Source organism: Microcaecilia unicolor, chromosome 5, assembly GCF_901765095.1.
Source record: "Microcaecilia unicolor chromosome 5, aMicUni1.1, whole genome shotgun sequence".
NCBI classification, from domain to species: domain Eukaryota; kingdom Metazoa; phylum Chordata; class Amphibia; order Gymnophiona; family Siphonopidae; genus Microcaecilia; species Microcaecilia unicolor.
In genome coordinates this window covers 174,549,320-174,568,760 of record NC_044035.1, presented here as the reverse complement: position 1 = coordinate 174,568,760, position 19,441 = coordinate 174,549,320, and the positions used below count along the sequence as shown (strand labels likewise).

The 19,441-nt window shown below is 43.8% G+C and overlaps 1 protein-coding gene across 1 annotated transcript in view; it reads right to left on the bottom strand.

Annotated features, from left to right (window-relative positions):
- Positions 1–19,441, bottom strand: part of HYDIN (HYDIN axonemal central pair apparatus protein) — a 2,443,906-nt gene that overhangs the window by 363,447 nt on the left and 2,061,018 nt on the right. The window contains exon 89 of the mRNA XM_030205004.1: positions 14,704–14,922. Coding sequence (XP_030060864.1) covers positions 14,704–14,922 — 219 coding nt within the window. The remainder of the gene's footprint in view (positions 1–14,703; positions 14,923–19,441) is intronic.

Below are 19,441 nucleotides of genomic sequence, written 5' to 3'. Positions count from 1 at the left end.
TGAGAGGGAAGCAAAGCAAGAGGAGACGAACCTGCCTGCGTGCCTGCCTCAGTAAGCACTGCTGTGCTGCCTTCACTTCTGGTTCAACGCGACTTGGAGAGGGGAGGGCAGGGGAGGGAGGTGACATGCTGGACATGGAGGGAAGGGCAGGGGAGGGGAGAGACAATTGCTGGACATGGAGGGGAGGGCAGGGGAGAGAGGAGAATCGCGACTTGCGGTAATCGAAAGCAGGAACAGAAGGGAGCAGGACCTCAGGAAAAAGCCAGTACCGGCGCATACTGGCACAAAAAAAGCACTGGGTAACTATGATTTGGATTATTCTTCTCAATGTGCATCACTTTGCATTTGTCCACATTAATTTTCATCTGTCATTTGGATGCCTAGTCTTCCAGTTTCCTAAGGTCTTCCTGCAATTTTTCACAATCTGCATGTGTTTTGACAACTCTGAATAATTTTTTGTGTCATCTGCAAATTTAATCACCTCACTCATTGTTCCGTTTTCCAGATACTTTTTAAACATGTTAAACAGCACCATTCCCAAACAGATCCCTATGACACTCCACTATTCACCCTCCTCCACTGAGAAAAATGGACATTTATCTCCAGTGCTTTTTTTGTAGAAAAAAAGGTGCCGGTACTCATTGTGAGCGGGGTCACCACATGGCACCGCCCCTATTATAGCCACACCCACATTAGCCACACCCCTTATACCAGCTATGGCGCATATAAACAGACATCATTGAAAATATTATACTAGTATAGGAGAAAAAATAATGTGATTTTTTTTTTCATTATAAATAATTTCTGTAAGCTGTTACAGCTCCAGTATACCCAGTGCAAAATAAGACAAATTCCAAACACTAAAATGAAAATAAAATGATTTTTTCTACCTTTGTTGTCTGGTGACTTTGTTTTTCTATCCATATTGGTCCCAGTCTCTGATTCTGCTGCTCTCTATCTGTTCTCTTAACTCCGTTTCCAGGGCTTCCTTTCCATTTATTTCTTTACTTTCCTCCTTTCTTCTTCTTTTGTTGCCCTGCATCCATAAGTAAAAGCTGGGTCCTCCTCCATGGAATTCACTGGAGGAGGTATCACATGGATCCAGCTTTTGCCTATTTTCTCCATCCATGTGCAGTTTTTCTCCTCTTCCCTTTCCCTCATCTCCATCCATGTGCATCTTCTTTTTTCTTTCCTCCCCTCCATTCATGTCCAGCACTTCTCCTCTCTCCTCCCCTCCATCCATGTCCAGCATTTCTCATCTCTCTTCCCTCCTCTGTATCCATATAAAGCAATAATTCTCTCTCCCCTCTCCTCCATCCAAGTCAGCATTTCTCCTCTCTCCTAGCCAACTCCTCCATCCATCCATGTCCAGCAATTCTCCTCTATCTCCTGCTCTCCTCTCCATCCATTTCTAGCATTTCTCCTCTCTCCCCTCTCATCCATGTCCAGCAATTCTCTCTTCCCTGTCCTCCCCTCCCTGTCCAGCGATTCTCCTCTCTCCCCTCCATGTCCAGCAATTCTCTTTTCCCTGCCCTCCCCTCCATGTCCAGCAATTCTCTCTTCCCTGTCCTCCCCTCCCCGTCCAGCGATTCTCCTCTCTCCCCTCCATGTCCAGCAAGTCTCTCTCCCCTGCCCTTCCCTCCCATCCCATGTCCAGCAATTCTCTCTCCCCTGCCCTTCCCTCCCATCCCATCTCATGTCCAGCAATTCTCTCTCCCCTGTCCTTCCCTCCCATGTCCAGCAATTCTCTCTCCCCTGCCCTTCCCTCCCATCCCATGTCCAGCAATTCTCTCTCCCTTGCCCTTCCCTCCCATCCCATCCCAGGTCCAGCAATTCTCTCTCCCCTGCCCTTTCCTCCCATTCCATGTCCAGCAATTCTCTCTCCCCTGCCCTTCTCTCCCATCCCATGTCCAGCAATTCTCTCTCCCCTGCCCTTCACTCCCATCCCATGTCCAGCAATTCTCTCTTCCCTCCCATCCCATTGATTTCCAGCAATTCTCTCTCCCCTGCCCTTCCCTCCCATTATTTCCAGCGATTCTCCGCCTCTCCCCTGCCCTCCCATCGACGTGCAGCGATTCTCCGTCCCTCCCCTGCCCTCACCTCTCCCATATCCAGCGATTCTTCGTCCCCCAGCCATCCTCTTTCACTGCCTGCCAGCCAGCGTCGGACGCAGAGGCGAACGGTGCAGGCAGCGATTGGCTGGCAGCGTCGTAGCTTCCCTCTGCAAGTCCCGCCTACAACTTCCTGTTTACGCATAGGCGGGACTTGCAGAGAGAAGCTACGATGCTGCCAGCCAATCGCCTCCTGTATCATTCGCTTCTGAGTCTGACTGGCTGGCAGGCAGTGAAGGAGGACGCTGGGGGACGAAGAATCGCTGGATATGGGAGAGGTGAGGGCAGGGGAGGGATGGAAAATCGCTGCACGTCGATGGGAGGGCAGGGGAGAGGCGGAGAATCGCTGGAAATAATGGGAGGGGAGGACAGGAGGAGAAAAAGGTGCCGGTACACCATACCGTTGCGTACCGGCACAGAAAAAGCACTGTATCTCTACCCTCTGTTTTCTGTCCAAAAACCAATTCCTAATCCACAGAAGGACATTGCCTCCTATCCCATGACTTTTTAATTTTCTCAGGAGTCTCTCATGAGGACCTTTGTCAAAAGCTTTTTGAAAATCTAGATATACTGCATTTATTTATTTATTGCATTTGTATCCCACATTTTCCCACCTTTTTGCGGGTTCAGTGTGGCTTACAATAAGAGTTAAATGTTGGAAATACAATTTGTTACAGATTGGTTATGGATTACATTGTGCAGAGTTATGCGAAACAATTGAGGTGTCGTTAGGGAATGTAACAATGGAACATAAACATAAGCATCAGCCAACACACCTTTAACCATATGTTTATTTATGCCTTCAAAGAAATGAAGCAAATTGATGAGGCAAGACTTACTTTGGCTGAACCCATGCTGACTCTGTCCCATTAAACCATGTTTGTATATGTGTTCTGTAATTTTATTCTTTTTAATAGTGTCCACTATCTTCCCAGCATTGAAGTCAGGTTTACCAGTCTGTAATATCCCTGATCATCCCTAGAACCCTTTTTAAAAATCTGCCACCCTCCAATTTTTAGATACTATGGATGATTTTAACGACAGGTTACAGATCACTAACAACAGATCAGCAATTTCATGTTTGAGCTCTTTCACTAACACCACAGAAGTTGCTGTTTTCTTTGTGGAAGATTTTTTTTCCTTTTTTTTGGACTGAGTTCTATCAGTATGTCTTCTAGGTTCACGGAGATTTCTTTCAGTTCCTCCACATTGTCACCCTTGAAAACCATTTCCAATACAGGTAAATCTCTTTAAATTCTTTGCTTTGGTCTTTATGGAAGAAAATATTTCAATCTCTCCATTATGGCCTTGTCCTCCCTGAGTACCCCTTTTGCTCCTTCATGATCTAACGGTCCCACAGATTCCCTCACAGTCTTTCGGCTTCTGACGTACCTGAAAAAGGTGTTACTATGAATTTTTGTCTCCACAGCAAGTTTTTCTTCATATTCACTTTGAGTCTTCTTTATCAATGCTTTGCCTCTAGCTTGACACTGCTTATGTTGCTTCTTATTTTCTTTATTCAGATCCTTTTTTCATTCTTTTGGCTCTAATAGCCTCTTCACGTCACCTTTTAATTATGCTGGCTGTCGTTTGCTCTTCTTTCCACCTTTGTTAATAGGTGGAATACATCTGGTCTGGGCTTCTACAATTGTATTTTTAAATAACGTTCACTCCTGACTTTCTTTCACCATTATTGAATTTTCTCTTTTGGGATTTCCTAAAGATCCTGTTTCAATAGTATCTTTCGAGGATACTCCACACCGAACCAGGTGCTCCTGGATGATTGTCGGCTCCCTCCCCCCTCCCCCCCCCATTTTAGTTTAAAAGCTGCTGTATCTCCTTTTTAAATGTTAGCGGCAGCAGCCTGGTTCCATTCTAGTTAAGGTGGAGCCCATCCTTTCGGAACAGGCTCCCCCTTCCAAAGAATGTTGTCCAGTTCCTAAAAAATTTAAATCCATCATCCTTGCACCATCATCTCAACCACGCATTGAGATGGTGGAGCTCTGCCTGCCTCTTGAGTCTAGTGCATGGAACAGGAAGCATGTTCAAAAATGCTACCTTGGAGGACCTGGATTTCAGCTTTCTACCCAAGATCCTAAATTTGGCTTCCAGAACCTCCCTCCCACATTTTCCTATGTCATTGGTACCCACATGTAACAAGACAGCAGGCTCCTTCCCAGCAGTATCTAAAATCTTATCTAGGTGACGCATAAGGTCTGCTACTTCGAACCAGGCAGGCACATGACCAGCCAACTTATAATCGAAAGAGAAAAACGCCTATATTTCGACCGAAATCGGGAGATGGGTGTTTTTCTCGCAAAGGCGCCCAAATCGGTATAACTGAAAGCCGATTTTGGGCGTTTCCAACTGCACTCCGTTGCGGAAACGAATAAAGTTAACGGGGGCATGGCGAAGGCGTGGTGGAGGAAGGACTGGGGCGTGGTTATCAGCCGAGAGATGGGCGTCTTTAGCTGATAATCGGAAAAAAAAAAAAAGGCATTTTTACCGCGATTTTGGGTCACTTTTTTTGGACCCTTTTTTTTCACGAACAAGTCCCAAAAAAGTGATCCAACTTCCCAGATGACCACTGGAGGGAATCAGGGATGACCTCCCCGGACTCCCCCAGTGGTCACTAACCCCCTCCCACCAAAAAGAAACCCACTTTAAAAACTTTTTTTCCAGCCTCTATGCCAGCCTCAAATGCCGTACCCACCTCCATGACAGCAGAATATGTTCAATCCTGTCACAGCCTTTCCCTGGGTCAGATATGGCTCTCGGGTGCACTACAGGGTCACATCAGCATTGCATTGTGGTGGGTGTAGGGTATTGGGCTCCGTGATTTCATTAGCTTCTGTTACAGTCTCACGATGTTGGTAGTTAGTAGGCTCTTCTCCCATGGTGCTTTTCCCCCTGCCTACTGGGTCAGAGTGTGCCCTGTTGTGTTTCCGGTAGTCCATGAGGTAGTGGCCATTTTTGTAAGCCAGTTTTAGATCCCTTCCATGTGTTAGCTACGTTAGAGAACTTAGTTCTTACCTTGAATGTGGCTGAAAGAGGGCATTGTACAACATTCTGCCAGCTCTGACCTGCTAATCTCACTACCAGGGAGACTCGTTGCCAGTGGTGGGGCACAACCTCTGATCTGCAGTTAACTGTGAGTAAGCGTGCTTATTCCAATAAAGGACGTTTTCGGAGAGATTAGTCTTCAGGTGTAAACTGGTGTGCCAATGTTATACAGCAGTAACAAGTCCTAGAGGCCTGCATGTATGCAGGTCCCTGGAGCACTTTTAGTGGGTACCGCAGTGCACTTCAGCCAGGTGGACCCAGTCCCATCCCCCCTCCCCACCTGTAATACTTGTACTGGTAAATGGGAGGCCTCCAAAACCCACTGTACCCACATGTAGGTGCCCCATTCACCCCTAAGAGCTATGGTAGTGTTGTACATTTGTGGTTAGTGGGTTTTGGGGGAGGGGGGTTGGGAGCTCAGCACCCGTGGTAAGGGAGCTATGCATGTGGGAGCTTTTTCTGAAGTCCACCGCACTGACCTAGGGTGCCCAGTTGGTGTCCTGGCATATCAGGGGGGCCAGTGTACTACGAATCGTGGCCCCTCCCACGACCAAATGGCTCGGATTAGGACGTTTTTGAGCTGGGCGTTTTTAGTTTCCATTATCGCTAAAAAAAAAACAAATGCCCAGCTCAAAAACGTCCATTTTTTCGAAAATACGGTTCAGCCCGCCCCTTCACGGACCCGTTCTCGGAGATAAACGCCCATGGAGATAGGCGTTTCCATTCGATTATGCCCCTCCAGGTGATCCTCATGTCTACCAGCCACCCAGCTATCTATATGCATAATTTATTTATTTCAGGTCATTTATACCCCGCCTTTTGCCGTAGTTTTGCAGCCCCAAAGCGGCTTACAATGAACTAATTAAAATAAATACATTACAATTACATTTCAGTAGTTAGGGTGGGAGAACAAGGTAAGAAGGGAAAGGTAAAATCACCAACTACAATAGCAGTCCTAACCCTTCCCTCCGGGACAAAAGCTCCTGGAGACACATCCTCAGTGTGAGAGGATATTTTATCCCCTGGTGGGCAGGTCCTGACTACAAGATTACTTTCTACTTCACCTAACATAGTAACATAGTAGATGACGGCAGAAAATGACCTTCATTGTCCATCCAGTCTGCCCAACAAGATAAATTCATATGTGTATACCTTACCTTGATTTGTACCTCTCTTTTTCAAGCACAGACCGTATAAGTCTGCCCAGCAGGATTCCCCGCCTCCCAACCACCAGTCCCGCCTCCCATCACCGGCTCTGGCACAGACCGTATAAGTCTGCCCTCCACTATCCTCGCCTCCTAACCACCAACCCCTCTTCCCCCCACCTGCTCCGCCACCCAATTTCGGCTAAGCTTCTGAGGATCCATTCCTTCTGCACAGGATTCCTTTATGTATATCCCACGCATGTTTGAATTCCATTACCGTTTTCATCTCCACCACCTCCCGCGGGAGGGCATTCCAAGCATCCACCACCCTCTCTGTGAAAAAATATTTCCTGACATCTTTCCTGAGTCTGCCCCCCTTCAATCTCATTTCATGTCCTCTCGTTCTACCGCCTACCCATCTCTGGAAAAGATTTGTTTGCGGATTAATACCTTTCAAATATTTGAACGTCTGTATCATATCACCCCTGTTCCTCCTTTCCTCCAGGGTATACATGTTCAGGTCAGCAAGTCTCTCTTCATATGTCTTGGAACGCAAATGCCATACCATTGTCGTAGCTTTTCTTTGCACCGCTTCTATTTTTTTAACATCCTTCGCAAGGTACGGCCTCCAAAATCTATACAGCCTAGCAACCTTCTCGCTACGGCCACCGCCTTATCACACTGTTTCGTCGCCTTCAGATCCTCGGATACTATCACTCCAAGATCCCTCTCCCCCTCAGTACCTATCAAACTCTCACTGCCTAACACATGTCTCTCATGGGTTTCTACTCCCTAAGTGCATCACTTTGCATTTCTTTGCATTGAATTTTAATTGCCAAACCTTAGACCATTCTTCTAGCTTCCTCAGATCCTTTTTCATGCTTTCCACTCCCTCCCGGGTGTCCACTCTGTTGCAAATCTTAGTATCATCCGCAAATAGGCAAACTTTACCTTCTAACCCTTCGGCAATGTCACTTACAAATATATTGAACAGAATCGGCCCCAGCACCAATCCCTGAGGCACTCCACTACTCACCTTTCCCTCCTCCAAGCGAACTCCATTTACCACCACCCTCTGTCGTCTGTCCGTCAACCAGTTCCTAATCCAGTTCACCACTTCGGGACCTATCTTCAGCCCATCGAGTTTATTTAAGAGCCTCCTGTGGGGAACCGTGTCAAAAGCTTTGCTAAAATCTAAGTAGATTACGTCTATAGCATGCCGATGATTCAATTCTCCAGTTACCCAATCAAAGAATTCAATGAGATTCGTTTGGCATGATTTCTCTCTGGTAAAACCATGTTGTCTCGGATCTTGCAACTTATTGGCTTCCAGGAAATTCACTATCCTTTCCTTCAGCATCGCTTCCATTACTTTTCCAATAACCGAAGTGAGGCTTAACGGCCTGTAGTTTCCAGCTTCTTCCCTATCACCACTTTTGTGAAGAGGGACCACATCCGCCGTTCTCCAATCCCTTGGAACCTTTCCCGTCTCCAAGGATTTATTAAACAAATCTTTAAGAGGACCTGCCAGAACCTCTCTGAGCTCCCTCAATATTCTGGGGTGGATCCCGTCCGGTCCCATGGCTTTGTCCACCTTTAGCTTTCCAAATTGTTGATACACACTCTCTTCTATCCACTCCATTTTCAGGTGTACTTTTGCTAGTCCCTTGTGGTCCTTCTCCAGGATTTTCTTCAGTGAAAACAGAACAAAAGTATCTATTTAGCAAATTGGCTTTTTCTTCATCATTATCTACATAGCGTTTCGCTGTATCTTTTAGTCTCACAATTCCCTTTTTAGTCATTCTCCTTTCACTAATATACCTGAAGAAATTTTTGTCGCCCCTCCTTACCTTTCTAGCCATTTGTTCTTCCACTTGCGCCTTCGCGAGACGTATCTCTCTCTTGGCTTCTTTCAGTTTCATCCGGTATTCCTCCCCGTGTTCCTCTACTTGAGATTTTCTATATTTCTGGAACGCCAACTCTTTAGCCTTTATTTTCTCAGCAACTTGCTTGGAGAACCATATCGGTTTCCTTTTTCTCTTGCTTTTATTTACTCTCCTTACATAAAGGTCTGTGGCCCTATTTATTACTTCTTTCAGCCTGGACCACTGTCCTTCCACTTCTTGTACGTCCTCCCAGCCCATCAGCTCCTTCCTCAGGTATTCCCCCATTTTACTAAAGTCAGCACGCTTGAAATCCAGGACTTTGGAGTTTAGAGTGGCTGCCCTCCACTTCAGCTGTCATATCAAACCAAATCGTTTGATGGTCGCTGCTTCCCAGGTGTGCACCCACGCGGACATTTGACACACTATCCCCATTTGTGAGCACCAGATCCAGCGTCGCTCCCTCCCTCCTTTCCTCGGAGCAAACTCCATTTACCACTACCCTCTGTCTCCTTCCATTTAACTAGTTTTTAACACAGCCAATCACTTTAGGTCCCATACCGAGGGCACTCAGTTTATTAATCAGTCGCCTGTGGAGAACCGTGTCAAAGGTTTGCTAAAATTCAAATACACCATATCTAGTGCCCCTTCTATGTCCAACTGTTTGGCCACCCAGTCAAAGAAATCAATGAGCTTTGTCTGACAAGACATGCAAATAGATATGGCAATGACTAGAATATTGGCATATATGCATGCATACGTTACATTACCTCTCAGCTCTTACAGTCCACAAGTTACCTATTCAGCTCAATGCAGATAACATAAAAGAGAAATCGGACAATCCAGGAATTACATACGTGCTTAAATCCTGAAAATCCACTTATGCACTATTCTGTAAATAGACATATATATCCTACAAAGCATATATTTTACAAGTGGGCGTACACATGGGTGGAGTTTATGGTTGGTGTAATTGCTTATGCCTACCCACATAAGTGCATATACACCTAGTTACACTAGTTTTCTATATAAGAAAGTGAGTGCCTACTGCAGCTCCTTGTGACTCTGGGCAAGTCACTTAACCCTCCATTGCCCCAGGTACAAATAAGTACCTGTATATAATATGTAAACCACTTTGAATGTAGTTGCAAAACCCACAGAAAGTTGGTATATCAAGTCCCATTTCCTTTTACAGAACAGGCTCCTAATAGTTGCCATGTAGCATGTAAATCTAGGCATCTCTGTAAGGAATCAGTCGCAGTTTTGGTATCAGACAGGTGTCTGTTCACCAGCAGAGTCGGAATTGCCCTAAAACCATGACAAAGCTCCCCTCCCTCACATGGAAACAAGAGTAGAGATAGTTCAGGTAAGCTAATTAAGAGTAAAGCTCCCTGGACAGAAGGAAAGGAGGAACGGTCAACATGAGTTGTTAGCAGTAATGGGAATAGGCATGACACAACAAAACTCCTCAGCAGGGATGTACCTATTGTTTAGTGAGTCCGACATAAGAAACATAAGGTCGGGGGCCACTCAATGGTATGGACAGCCTCCTCTGCTAGGACCAGAAAACAGAACTCACCCTCGCTCCTGAATAGGACAGAAAAGCCCCAGAATGAAAATAGCTGCACAGGGCTTTGGAGCCTGTGCACCAGCATAGCATCTGCTGGTTCCACTCCCTTTGACATGCACAGACTCCAAAGCCCCATGCTGTTGCTGCTTTTTTTGTTTTAGCCTTCATACAGTGTATCTAGATTTTCAGAAAGCTTTTGACAAAGTCCCTTATGAGAGACCCCTGAGAAAATTAAAAAGCCATGTGATAGGAAGCAATATTCTGTTGTGGATTGGGAACTGGTTATGTTTATGTTTATTGACTACTTGATATACCACCTTCCGAAAATTGTACAAAGTGGCTTACAACTAATATAGCAGAGAAAATAACATCATTAACCAATAGGACAGAGGAAGAGTTAGGAAAAGCAGAAACTTAGAAGCAGACTGGCAGACCCGAGCCCTGCTATGGACTGCTGATTCAACATAGACCCTAACAAAAGTTCTTTCAAAAAGGTGAGTTTTCAAGCAAGATCTGAATTTGAGATTGGAAGATTCTGAATGGAAGGATACAGGTAAGGCATTTCATAGAGCAAAAACATGCAATGGAAAGCTGAGCACCAAGTAAAGGCTAGACAGGAAGAAGCAACTAGGGGATGGCCAATCTGAATTCATAAGCAGAGTGCACAGCTCATGCAGGGATATACAGTGTAATCAAATAAGCAAGGTAGGATGGAGGTCTAGAAAAGTAAGTTTTGTGGGACAAGACCATAACCTTGAACTGGACCCTAACCTGGATAGGGAGCCAATGTGCTGAATTGGTAAAGACGTAATGTGATCAGAGCGCATAGCATATAAAAGTTCTCAAATGGCCATGTTCTGGACAGTTTGAAGGCATTTAAGCAGACTGAAAAAATTCCTGCATAGATAACATTACAATAATCCAGTCATAAAATAACGAGACTGTACAGAAGTATCATGTAGGCAGAAACATTAAGGAACTTGCGAATAAATCAAAAGTGACAGAGGTCGATGAAGCTGGATAACAGAAGACACTTGACAGTCAAAATTCAGTTCCTGATCTAGGTAGACACTGAGGTTTTTGAAGGCGTGTACTAGAGTAGTTGGTTGACCTTGGAGAGTAGGTGAAATACCAGGACAAAAAGAACTGGTGAGCAAGAAAGCAGAGATCTTGGTTGGATTTAGAACAAGACAGTTATCTCTGAGCCAGGAGGTAATCAAATCAAGGCAGCACTGAACTGTGGTAAGAAAAGTGGGATTAAGATCATGGAAGGACAGTAGGAGAACGTCACCAGCTTAATCGTAGACCATGATATTATAATCATGAATAAGCCTAAAAAGGGGATTCAAAAAGAAGTTAATAAGAAGTGGTGCCAATAAAGAGCCCCGAGGGACACTGCAAGGGAATGCGAAGCGGAGAAAGGTGGATGAAGGCAAGGAAATGGTGTAAGTAGAAAACAGAGAGTAGGGTTAAGCGGCCAGTTCTCTAAATGGAAGAAGGTGAATAGTGGAGTGTTACAAGGATCTGTACTGGGACTGGTGCTTTTTAACATATGTATAAATGAATTAGAAATGGGAATAAAAAGATCTAATTTGCAGATGTCACAAAACTACTCAAAGTTATTAAATCACATGTTGCCTGTGAGAAACTACAGGAGAACCTTGGGATGATATGCAAATGGCAGATGAAATTTAATGTGGACATACGCAAAATGAGCAAACAACAGAAAGGCTCTTCAGATCTACACTGGATGTAATGCAAAAGAAAACAGATCCCAGACAAACTGCTCCAAACTAAATCTTGTGTTTTAAATCTCATCACCTGTGATGGTAAAAATTCTGATGTGGTCCTCGTTTCACCTACTCATCGGCTGCTTCAGGGGTACAATAATGAAAGCAATAAAACAACAATATAAATCATAAATTAAAAAAATAAATATGAAATGTAGCATTTTAGAGGAGAGCTGAGCATTATATTTATTATCTTGTATGTGGTTCCTGCTCATGAAAGTTTCTTAGACTTCATTAAAGGGATTTATATCTTAGATAGAAACATAGACTATAATAAAACTCACAGTCACATGGGGCTAGATTCTGATGCTGAAAAATACTCCCATAAATGGAGTTCTATAAGCCATGCCTAAAGTTTGATGTAGTTTATAGAATTAACGCTTTAGGCAGACAGATCACGTGTAAATTTAGGTGCTGTCAGTTGCACCAATGAAAATGTGGTGCAAATGCCCAAGCTTAAATTTACATGCAGAGCACCATTATTCTGTAATTACGTGCGTAACTTGAAACCATGCCCCCAATCTGCCCCAATATGTCCATGACATCCCATTTCCGTGCTCTCTTTTTTTGACTGCATGTAAATTTTAGGCGCGGATCCTGTGCCTAACTTTACGTGTATTAGTCCCAATTAAATCTAATTAGTGCCAATAACTGCTTGTTAAAAAGACAATTATTGGCATTAATTGGCTTATTATTCTATTAAATTGTGTGTGCAAATTGGGAACATGTCTAAATTTGTGTGCACAATTATTGGCAACGTTTATAGAATCAGGGGGATGACCGATATGTGTGACTGTTAATCAGATTGTGACTGTTAATCAGATTGTCATCAGAGAAAATTACAAAATATCTGAGGCAGTCTTACACAAAACATATTAATATTGAAAGATTCCTCTAATGCAGTTTTTTTTAAGCTATTTCTAGTTAGTCTGACTTTTGAGGATATCGATAATGAATAAGCATGAGGTAGATTTGCATACATTATCTATACTGCATGTAAATCTGTCTCATACATATTCATTGTGGATAATCTGAAAACCAGACCGGCTAGGGTATACTACAGGACTGGCTTGAGAAAGGCTGCTCTAATGCAGTGTTCTCTAGTCTTTTCAAGCTCAAAGCACATCTGTGTTTTCAAAAATGTGTCGTACATGAAGCTCTATATATCAAGCAAGTGTGGACATGGAAAAGTATCCATATGGCCAAAAGAAAAGCTTTGAAAATGACTTATGAAATACTAATGAGAAAAAAGTATGCACCATAACAAGATGGAACATATTCTGCTAATGGGCATGCATGGGGCAAAGTATAGGTGCAGCATATGAGCATAAAGTATGTGCTATCATTTACACCAGCTCTCGAGCAGCTGTAAGTGATCATACCAACATTCAAGGCATGCTGTCTACCACATATGCTAATATTTTATGACAATATGTAGGCATCTACTTGTTTTTATAAAATAACACCTACATATGGTGACTTACACAGTACACATAGAGAATAGTTTTACAGTAAAGCAGTGCTCATTATCCATGCCCTCTGCATGCTGCCTGTTTATTCCCACACTCCTTTGAATTCAAGCCAAATCTAAGTAGGACAGGGGAATGTGAGACCCGAGAAAGGAGTTTTTACACATTTAAGAACCTCCATTGGGGTCTCTTGCTGCTGGGAGGTACTGAGATCTGATAATGGTGACTTTTCTATGGCACACCATCAGGTATGACATGCTTCTCTACGAAAACAACTGATGCAGAAACCAGCAACCTCAACTTTATAAAATCTAAATTTCAATAATGTACTTTTTATGAAACCATGCCTCAGCATTTTTATTTATTTTAATGTGTTTTTACTTTAGTACTCCAATTTATCACTTCATGTAAAAAATTACCTTTGTTGAATTACTAACCATGTGAAATTTATTTTCACTGATTAGTTACTTGATTATTGGGCTCATTTTAGAAAGAGATGGACGTCCAAAAAGTGACATAAATCGGCATTTGGATGTCCATATCGGTATAATCGAAACCGCATTTTGGACGTCTTTCTCAGAAGTCCTTCACAAGGATGTCTAAATCTCAAGGGGGTGTATTGGAAGTGTGTTTAAGGTGGGACTTGGGGGCGTTCCTAAGACTTAGACGTCTTTGAGTCATAATGGAACAAAGCAAAGACGTCCAGGACTAAAACTTCGACATTTTCAGCTAGACCTGTTTTTCTTACGAATAAGGCACAAAACGTTGCCCCAGATGACCACTGGAGGGAATCGGGGATGACCTCCCCTGACTCCCCCAGTGGTCACTAATCCCCTCCCAACCCCCAAAATTGTGATGAAGAACATTACTTGCCAGCCTTAGAAGTCATACTCAGGTCCATTACAGCGCATGCAGGTCCCTGGAGTAGTCTACTGGTGGGTGCAGTGCACTTCGGACAGGTGGACCCAGGCCCATACCCCCCATACCTGTTACACTTATGGAGAAAACAGCAAGCTCTCCAAAACCCACCAGAAACCCACTGTGTCCACATATAGGTGCCCCCCCTTCACCCATAATGGCTATGGTAGTGGTGTACAGTTGGGGGTAGTGGGTTTGGGACACTCAGCACACAAGGTAAGGGAGCTGTGTACCAGGGAGCATTTTATGAAGTCCACTGCAGTGCCCCCTAGGGTGCCCGACTGCTGTCCTGGCATGTCAGGGGGACCAGTCTACTAAAAATGCTGGCCCCTCCCACATCCAAATGGCTTGAATTTGGACGTTTTTAGACTTGGACGGTTTTGTTTTCGAAAATGGCCGAAAATCAAAGACGTCCAAATCGCAAAATGTCCAAATCCAAGGACGTCTATGGTATTTTAGAACACAAAAGATGAACGTCCATCTTTTTTGAAAATGACCTTCTCCCCGCCTCGGAATTTGGACGTCTTTGTAAAATGTCCAAATTCACACTTAGACATTTCTTTCGAAAATGCTCCGCCACGTGACATTTTTAATAGGATTATTCTAAAACCTTTATCAGAAAACATCACAAATGTAAAATTGTGGAAAATTCATGAGTATTAGTGACATGTCAAGTTCAACTTTATTTCTGATATACTGCAAAGTCATACAGAGATTTCTAAGTGGTTTAGTCATAGGAATGCAATTGTATTACCTTTTTCTTTGTAGGACGTTGGCTTGTGGGACTTTTGCCAGAATCCACCCACTTGACTGTGTGTAATCGATCATCCCAGTCAGGGACTAAGTCAACAGGGACTGTAAAGGCGATTCTGGAAACTTTACATTTCACTACATTTTTCTGGAGGTTCACTGGAACTTCTGACTTCAAGGTCACTGTAATGTCTTTGCTACATCTGGCATGAAGGTGCCCCACCTAAAATACAGCAAAATTCCTATAAAAGTAGTCATAATTGATAAGAAAATTTCAAGTTCTCTAATAATACACCAATCAATAGCCCTAATTTAACTAAAGGGTTTTTGTATTTATAGCAGGGGCAGAAATTTGTGTGCGCCAGGTAATATGACTAGATAACTTCATGGAGAGCGACCAAGGATATCAGAAACTGGAGGATGTTCTTAAAATGAAAGTTTATTAAGGGTCTTTGAAACCCTTAATAAACTTTCATTTTAAGAACATCCTCCAGTTTCTGATATCCTTGGTCGCTCTCCCACTTTCTGTTCTTTGTTGTCTTTACCGTGGGGCGTTTGAGTTCTCCGCTTGCCAGCGGATTTTCTCTCATAGATAACTTCTCCCACTTTCTGTTCTTTGTTATCTTTACCGTGGGGCGTTTGAGTTCTCCGCTTGCCAGCGGATTTTCTCTCATAGATAACTTCATGGGCCAACATATAAATTCTGCGATCAGTGTTTCTTTTAAATCCTAGCCATGGTGTTTAAACATATTACTAAATATTCAGCACTGGCTGCCATCAGGACAGTGGCACTTGAATATCCAGGTATGTGGTCGATTGCCAGAGTTATCAGAATAACAGCGACATTCAACGCTGGATAACTATTTGGGTAACTTAAGATAGCAATTTTTATGTCCTATGTTGTCAGGAGAGTTATCCAGATAGCAGTGATAAATATCACTGCTATCTAGATATCTGTTCTGCCCTCACTCCACTCTTGTAGCACCCTAGCACTAACCTAACAGCGCTGGGACAGTCAGTAATGATTTTTAGCAGCACTATTCAGAAAATGCTGTTGAAAATTGATGACTGACCTCAGTGAGCAGCATTTATTTGGGTAGCAGATGCTACTGCCTGGATTAGTACTCTTGAATACTGAGCCATAAATACTTAAGGGCTGGGATGAGTCATTCCAGGTTTACTACTACTACTATTTAGCATTTCTATAGCGCTACAAGGCGTACACAGCGCTGCACAAACATAGAAGAAAGACAGTCCCTGCTCAAAGAGCTTACAATCTAATAGACAAAAAATAAAGTAAGCAAATCAAATCAATTAATGTGTACATGAAGGAGGAGAGGAGGGTAGGTGGAGGCAAGTGGTTACGAGTCAAAAGCAATGTTAAAGAGGTGGGCTTTCAGTCTAGATTTAAAGGTGGCTAAGGATGGGGCAAGACGTAGGGGCTCAGGAAGTTTATTTCAGGTGTAGGGTGCAGCGAGACAGAAGGCGCGAAGTCTGGAGTTGGCAGTAGTGGAGAAGGGAACAGATAAGAAGGATTTATCCACGGAGCGGAGTGCACGGGAAGGGGTGTAGGGAAGGACGAGTGTGGAGAGATACTGGGGAGCAGCAGAGTGAGTACATTTATAGGTTAGTAGAACAAGTTTGAACAGGATGCAAAAACGGATAGGGAGCCAGTGAAGCAACTTGAGGAAAGGGGTAGTATGAGTAAAGCGACCCTGGCGGAAAACGAGACGGGAAGCAGAGTTTTGAACCGACTGGAGAGGGGAGAGGTGACTAAGTGGGAGGCCAGCAAGAAGCAGATTGCAGTAGTCTAAACGAGAAGTGACAAGGGTGTGGATGAGGGTTTTGGTAGAGTGCTCGGAAAGAAAGGGGTGGATTTTACAGATGTTGTAAAGAAAGAAACGACAGGTTTTGGCGATCTGCTGGATATGAGCAGAGAAGGAGAGAGAAGAGTCAAAGATGCCCCCAAGGTTTCGAGCTGAGGAGACAGGGAGAATAAGAGAGCCATCAACAGAAATAGAAAACGGGGGGAGTGGGGAGGTGGGTTTGGGGGGAAAAATGAGAAGCTCGGTTTTGGTCATGTTTAATTTCAGGTGGCCCATTTATGGACTTTTAGTTCCAATTTCTTTTCGAGAAGCAGGGCTTCAAATTCATGAATAGGAAGGATAATTTTGTAATTGGGTGCCAAGGTTGTGAAGGCACATGTGTATTTATAGGGGTCAATATTCAAAAGGTTTTAAATGGGCAGAAGTTACTGCTGAGTCAGCATGGGAGCCCTTACCGCCTCTTAAACAGGTGGCGGAAAGGGTGGAAATGGTTAATTTCTTTCTTTTTTTTTTTTTTTAAGAAAAAGCCTTTTAGCTGCTGTGGTAAAAGGGGGCCTCAGTGTGCAGCAAATCCATGTGCTGACTCCACTGCAGGGCCCCTTTTACTTCAGATTGGTAAAAGGGGCCCTAGGTTAGAGGCGGTCCAAGGGTGGACCAAACACTTAACTGGTTAGCAGTGATAGTTAGTCTGCTAATCAGCTAAGTAAGCTCATACAGTCAGGACAGTAAAATGTTTCTTAATTTTATGCGCTGAGTTTACCAGTTACCGGCCTGAATATCGGCTGGTATCCGGTTAACTTCCAGGAGCACATACCTGGCTATTCAGTGCTGGGAGCTATGCATGCCCTAAAATTGAATATCTGGGGTTAGTTAAGCCCATTACTGAGAGCAGCTTACAAGTCACTTACTGCCACAGGTTGATTATTAACCCCATAGTGTTTATTTTATAAAGGCTACATATGAAGCTATGTGAATTTATTTATTTATTTATAGACCACTCCAACAATTCTAGGTTGTTTCCAAAATAACATACACAATAAAACATACAAATCATAAATTAACATATTAACCACAAAAAATACAAAAGGAAAGTGTACAAGCAGCAGTCAAACAAAAAATTATTAATCGCAGCAATTACTCTAAAAAGAATGGTGTAAACCTAAGTATCAGCAAATGCCTGAGTAAACATATATGCTTTTAGTTATTTTCTGAATTTATAAAATTCCTTGGAAGCTACCACATAAATATACCTGCTCTGAGGCAGGAGTAACTTTATGCATATATGTGCTGGTAAAAATACATAATTATATGTTTTTTATAAGATACAATCCTGTGCCCATTCTCTGCCTCTAGAAATGCCTATGTATATGTTGCATAAAAATAGGTGTTATGATTTCTTAGTATCAATTTTTATGTGTGCACACAAGGGCAATATTATGTGTCTATTTCACTCTCTAAAATGCTATGCTATAGTCTCAAGTCACTTATCAAATTATCTTTTGGGGGTTATTTTACAAACTTTATTTCGCAGGTAAACCTTGTTTTACCCTCAGAAAAGAAGTGTTATAAATTAACCCAGGACTTACATGGGTTAAAATGTAGGCACAGAAAATGTTCCTCAGAATAGTCTGACTTGCTTCACATGAAGTCTACTGCTGTTGCCTGGATTCTCCACAGCTAAGCAGAGGATATTTAGGCACACCAGTAGAATAGCCAGTCAGCAGATTTTGAGTGGGTCAACAGGAAAAATGGGAGGGCAGACATTTCCTCTCTGTCCCTACCCCCTGCTCTCCACCCTCCCTTGCTCCCCATCCCCCTTGCTCTCCTCCCACACCTCCCTCGCTCAACTTTAAAATTAAATACCTTAGCTGGCAGGAATAAGCAAGGCTTGCCAGCTGAAGACGCTGGCAGCTGGCAATAACTTCCCTCATGGAAGTCAGTGACAGAATTCCCAGCCACCAGTGCCGGTAGTTCATATAGGCTCAGTTCTCTTGCATGCTCAGTTCATATAGGAGAACTAAGCGTGCATGGGGTGCTCTGCCAGTGCTGGCAACTGGGAATGCTGCCACTGACTGCCTTGAGGAGAGCTATGGCTGGATGCAGATGTCTTCAGCTGGGGGGCTTGGGGATCACCACCAGCTACACCAATACTGCACCAAGGGTCACATTTAACCACCTAGGGCCCTGGGCAAACTTTTGTGGATGGCTCACCCCTCCCTGATCCAGTTTCTTTAGCCCCTGCAAACCAAGTCTCTTCCGGTCGAAAAAAAATGTGGCATAAAGGCAGGGAACTACTGTCTAGACAACACTGCTGATGGCTTTGCAGGTTCTGCACCTAAGTAAGTCCAGGCAGTGGCGTAGCTAGGGTAGTTGACACCCCCCCCCCCAAATCCTGCGTCGCTGCAATGGATTTAAAAAAAAAAACGAAGGGGGCAGGAGATGAGGGATGTCCGGAGCACCCCCCCCCACCCGCTGACACCCGGGGCGGACCGCCCCCACCACCCCGCCCTTCCTACGCCACTGAGTCCAGGTCAGAAGGAGTGGGGGCAGCAGAGGTATCAGCAGCCTGGCCTTTATACCATCTCTTTTTTTTCCCTGGAAGAAGTAGGGCTTGCAAGGGGGGGGGGGGGGGGGTAAAAAGAAGCTAATGGACTGGGGGAACAGAGGGGAGAGAAAAATGCTGGACCAAATTGCAAAGATGCCAAGGGTGGCCCATCCAAAAGAGTGCAATTTTACACCAGTGAATGAGAGTGTAAGTCAGTGAGTGAGCTTTTTCTCATGATGCATTTGGGGTATAAATTTAGCATAGTGACGAATTTGAGGCCTGAGGATGGGCTGCTGGCTACTTATTGTCAAGTAATGCGTTCACATGCCCCCAAAAATGGATTTCTTTATCACAGTTGACAATTTATATAT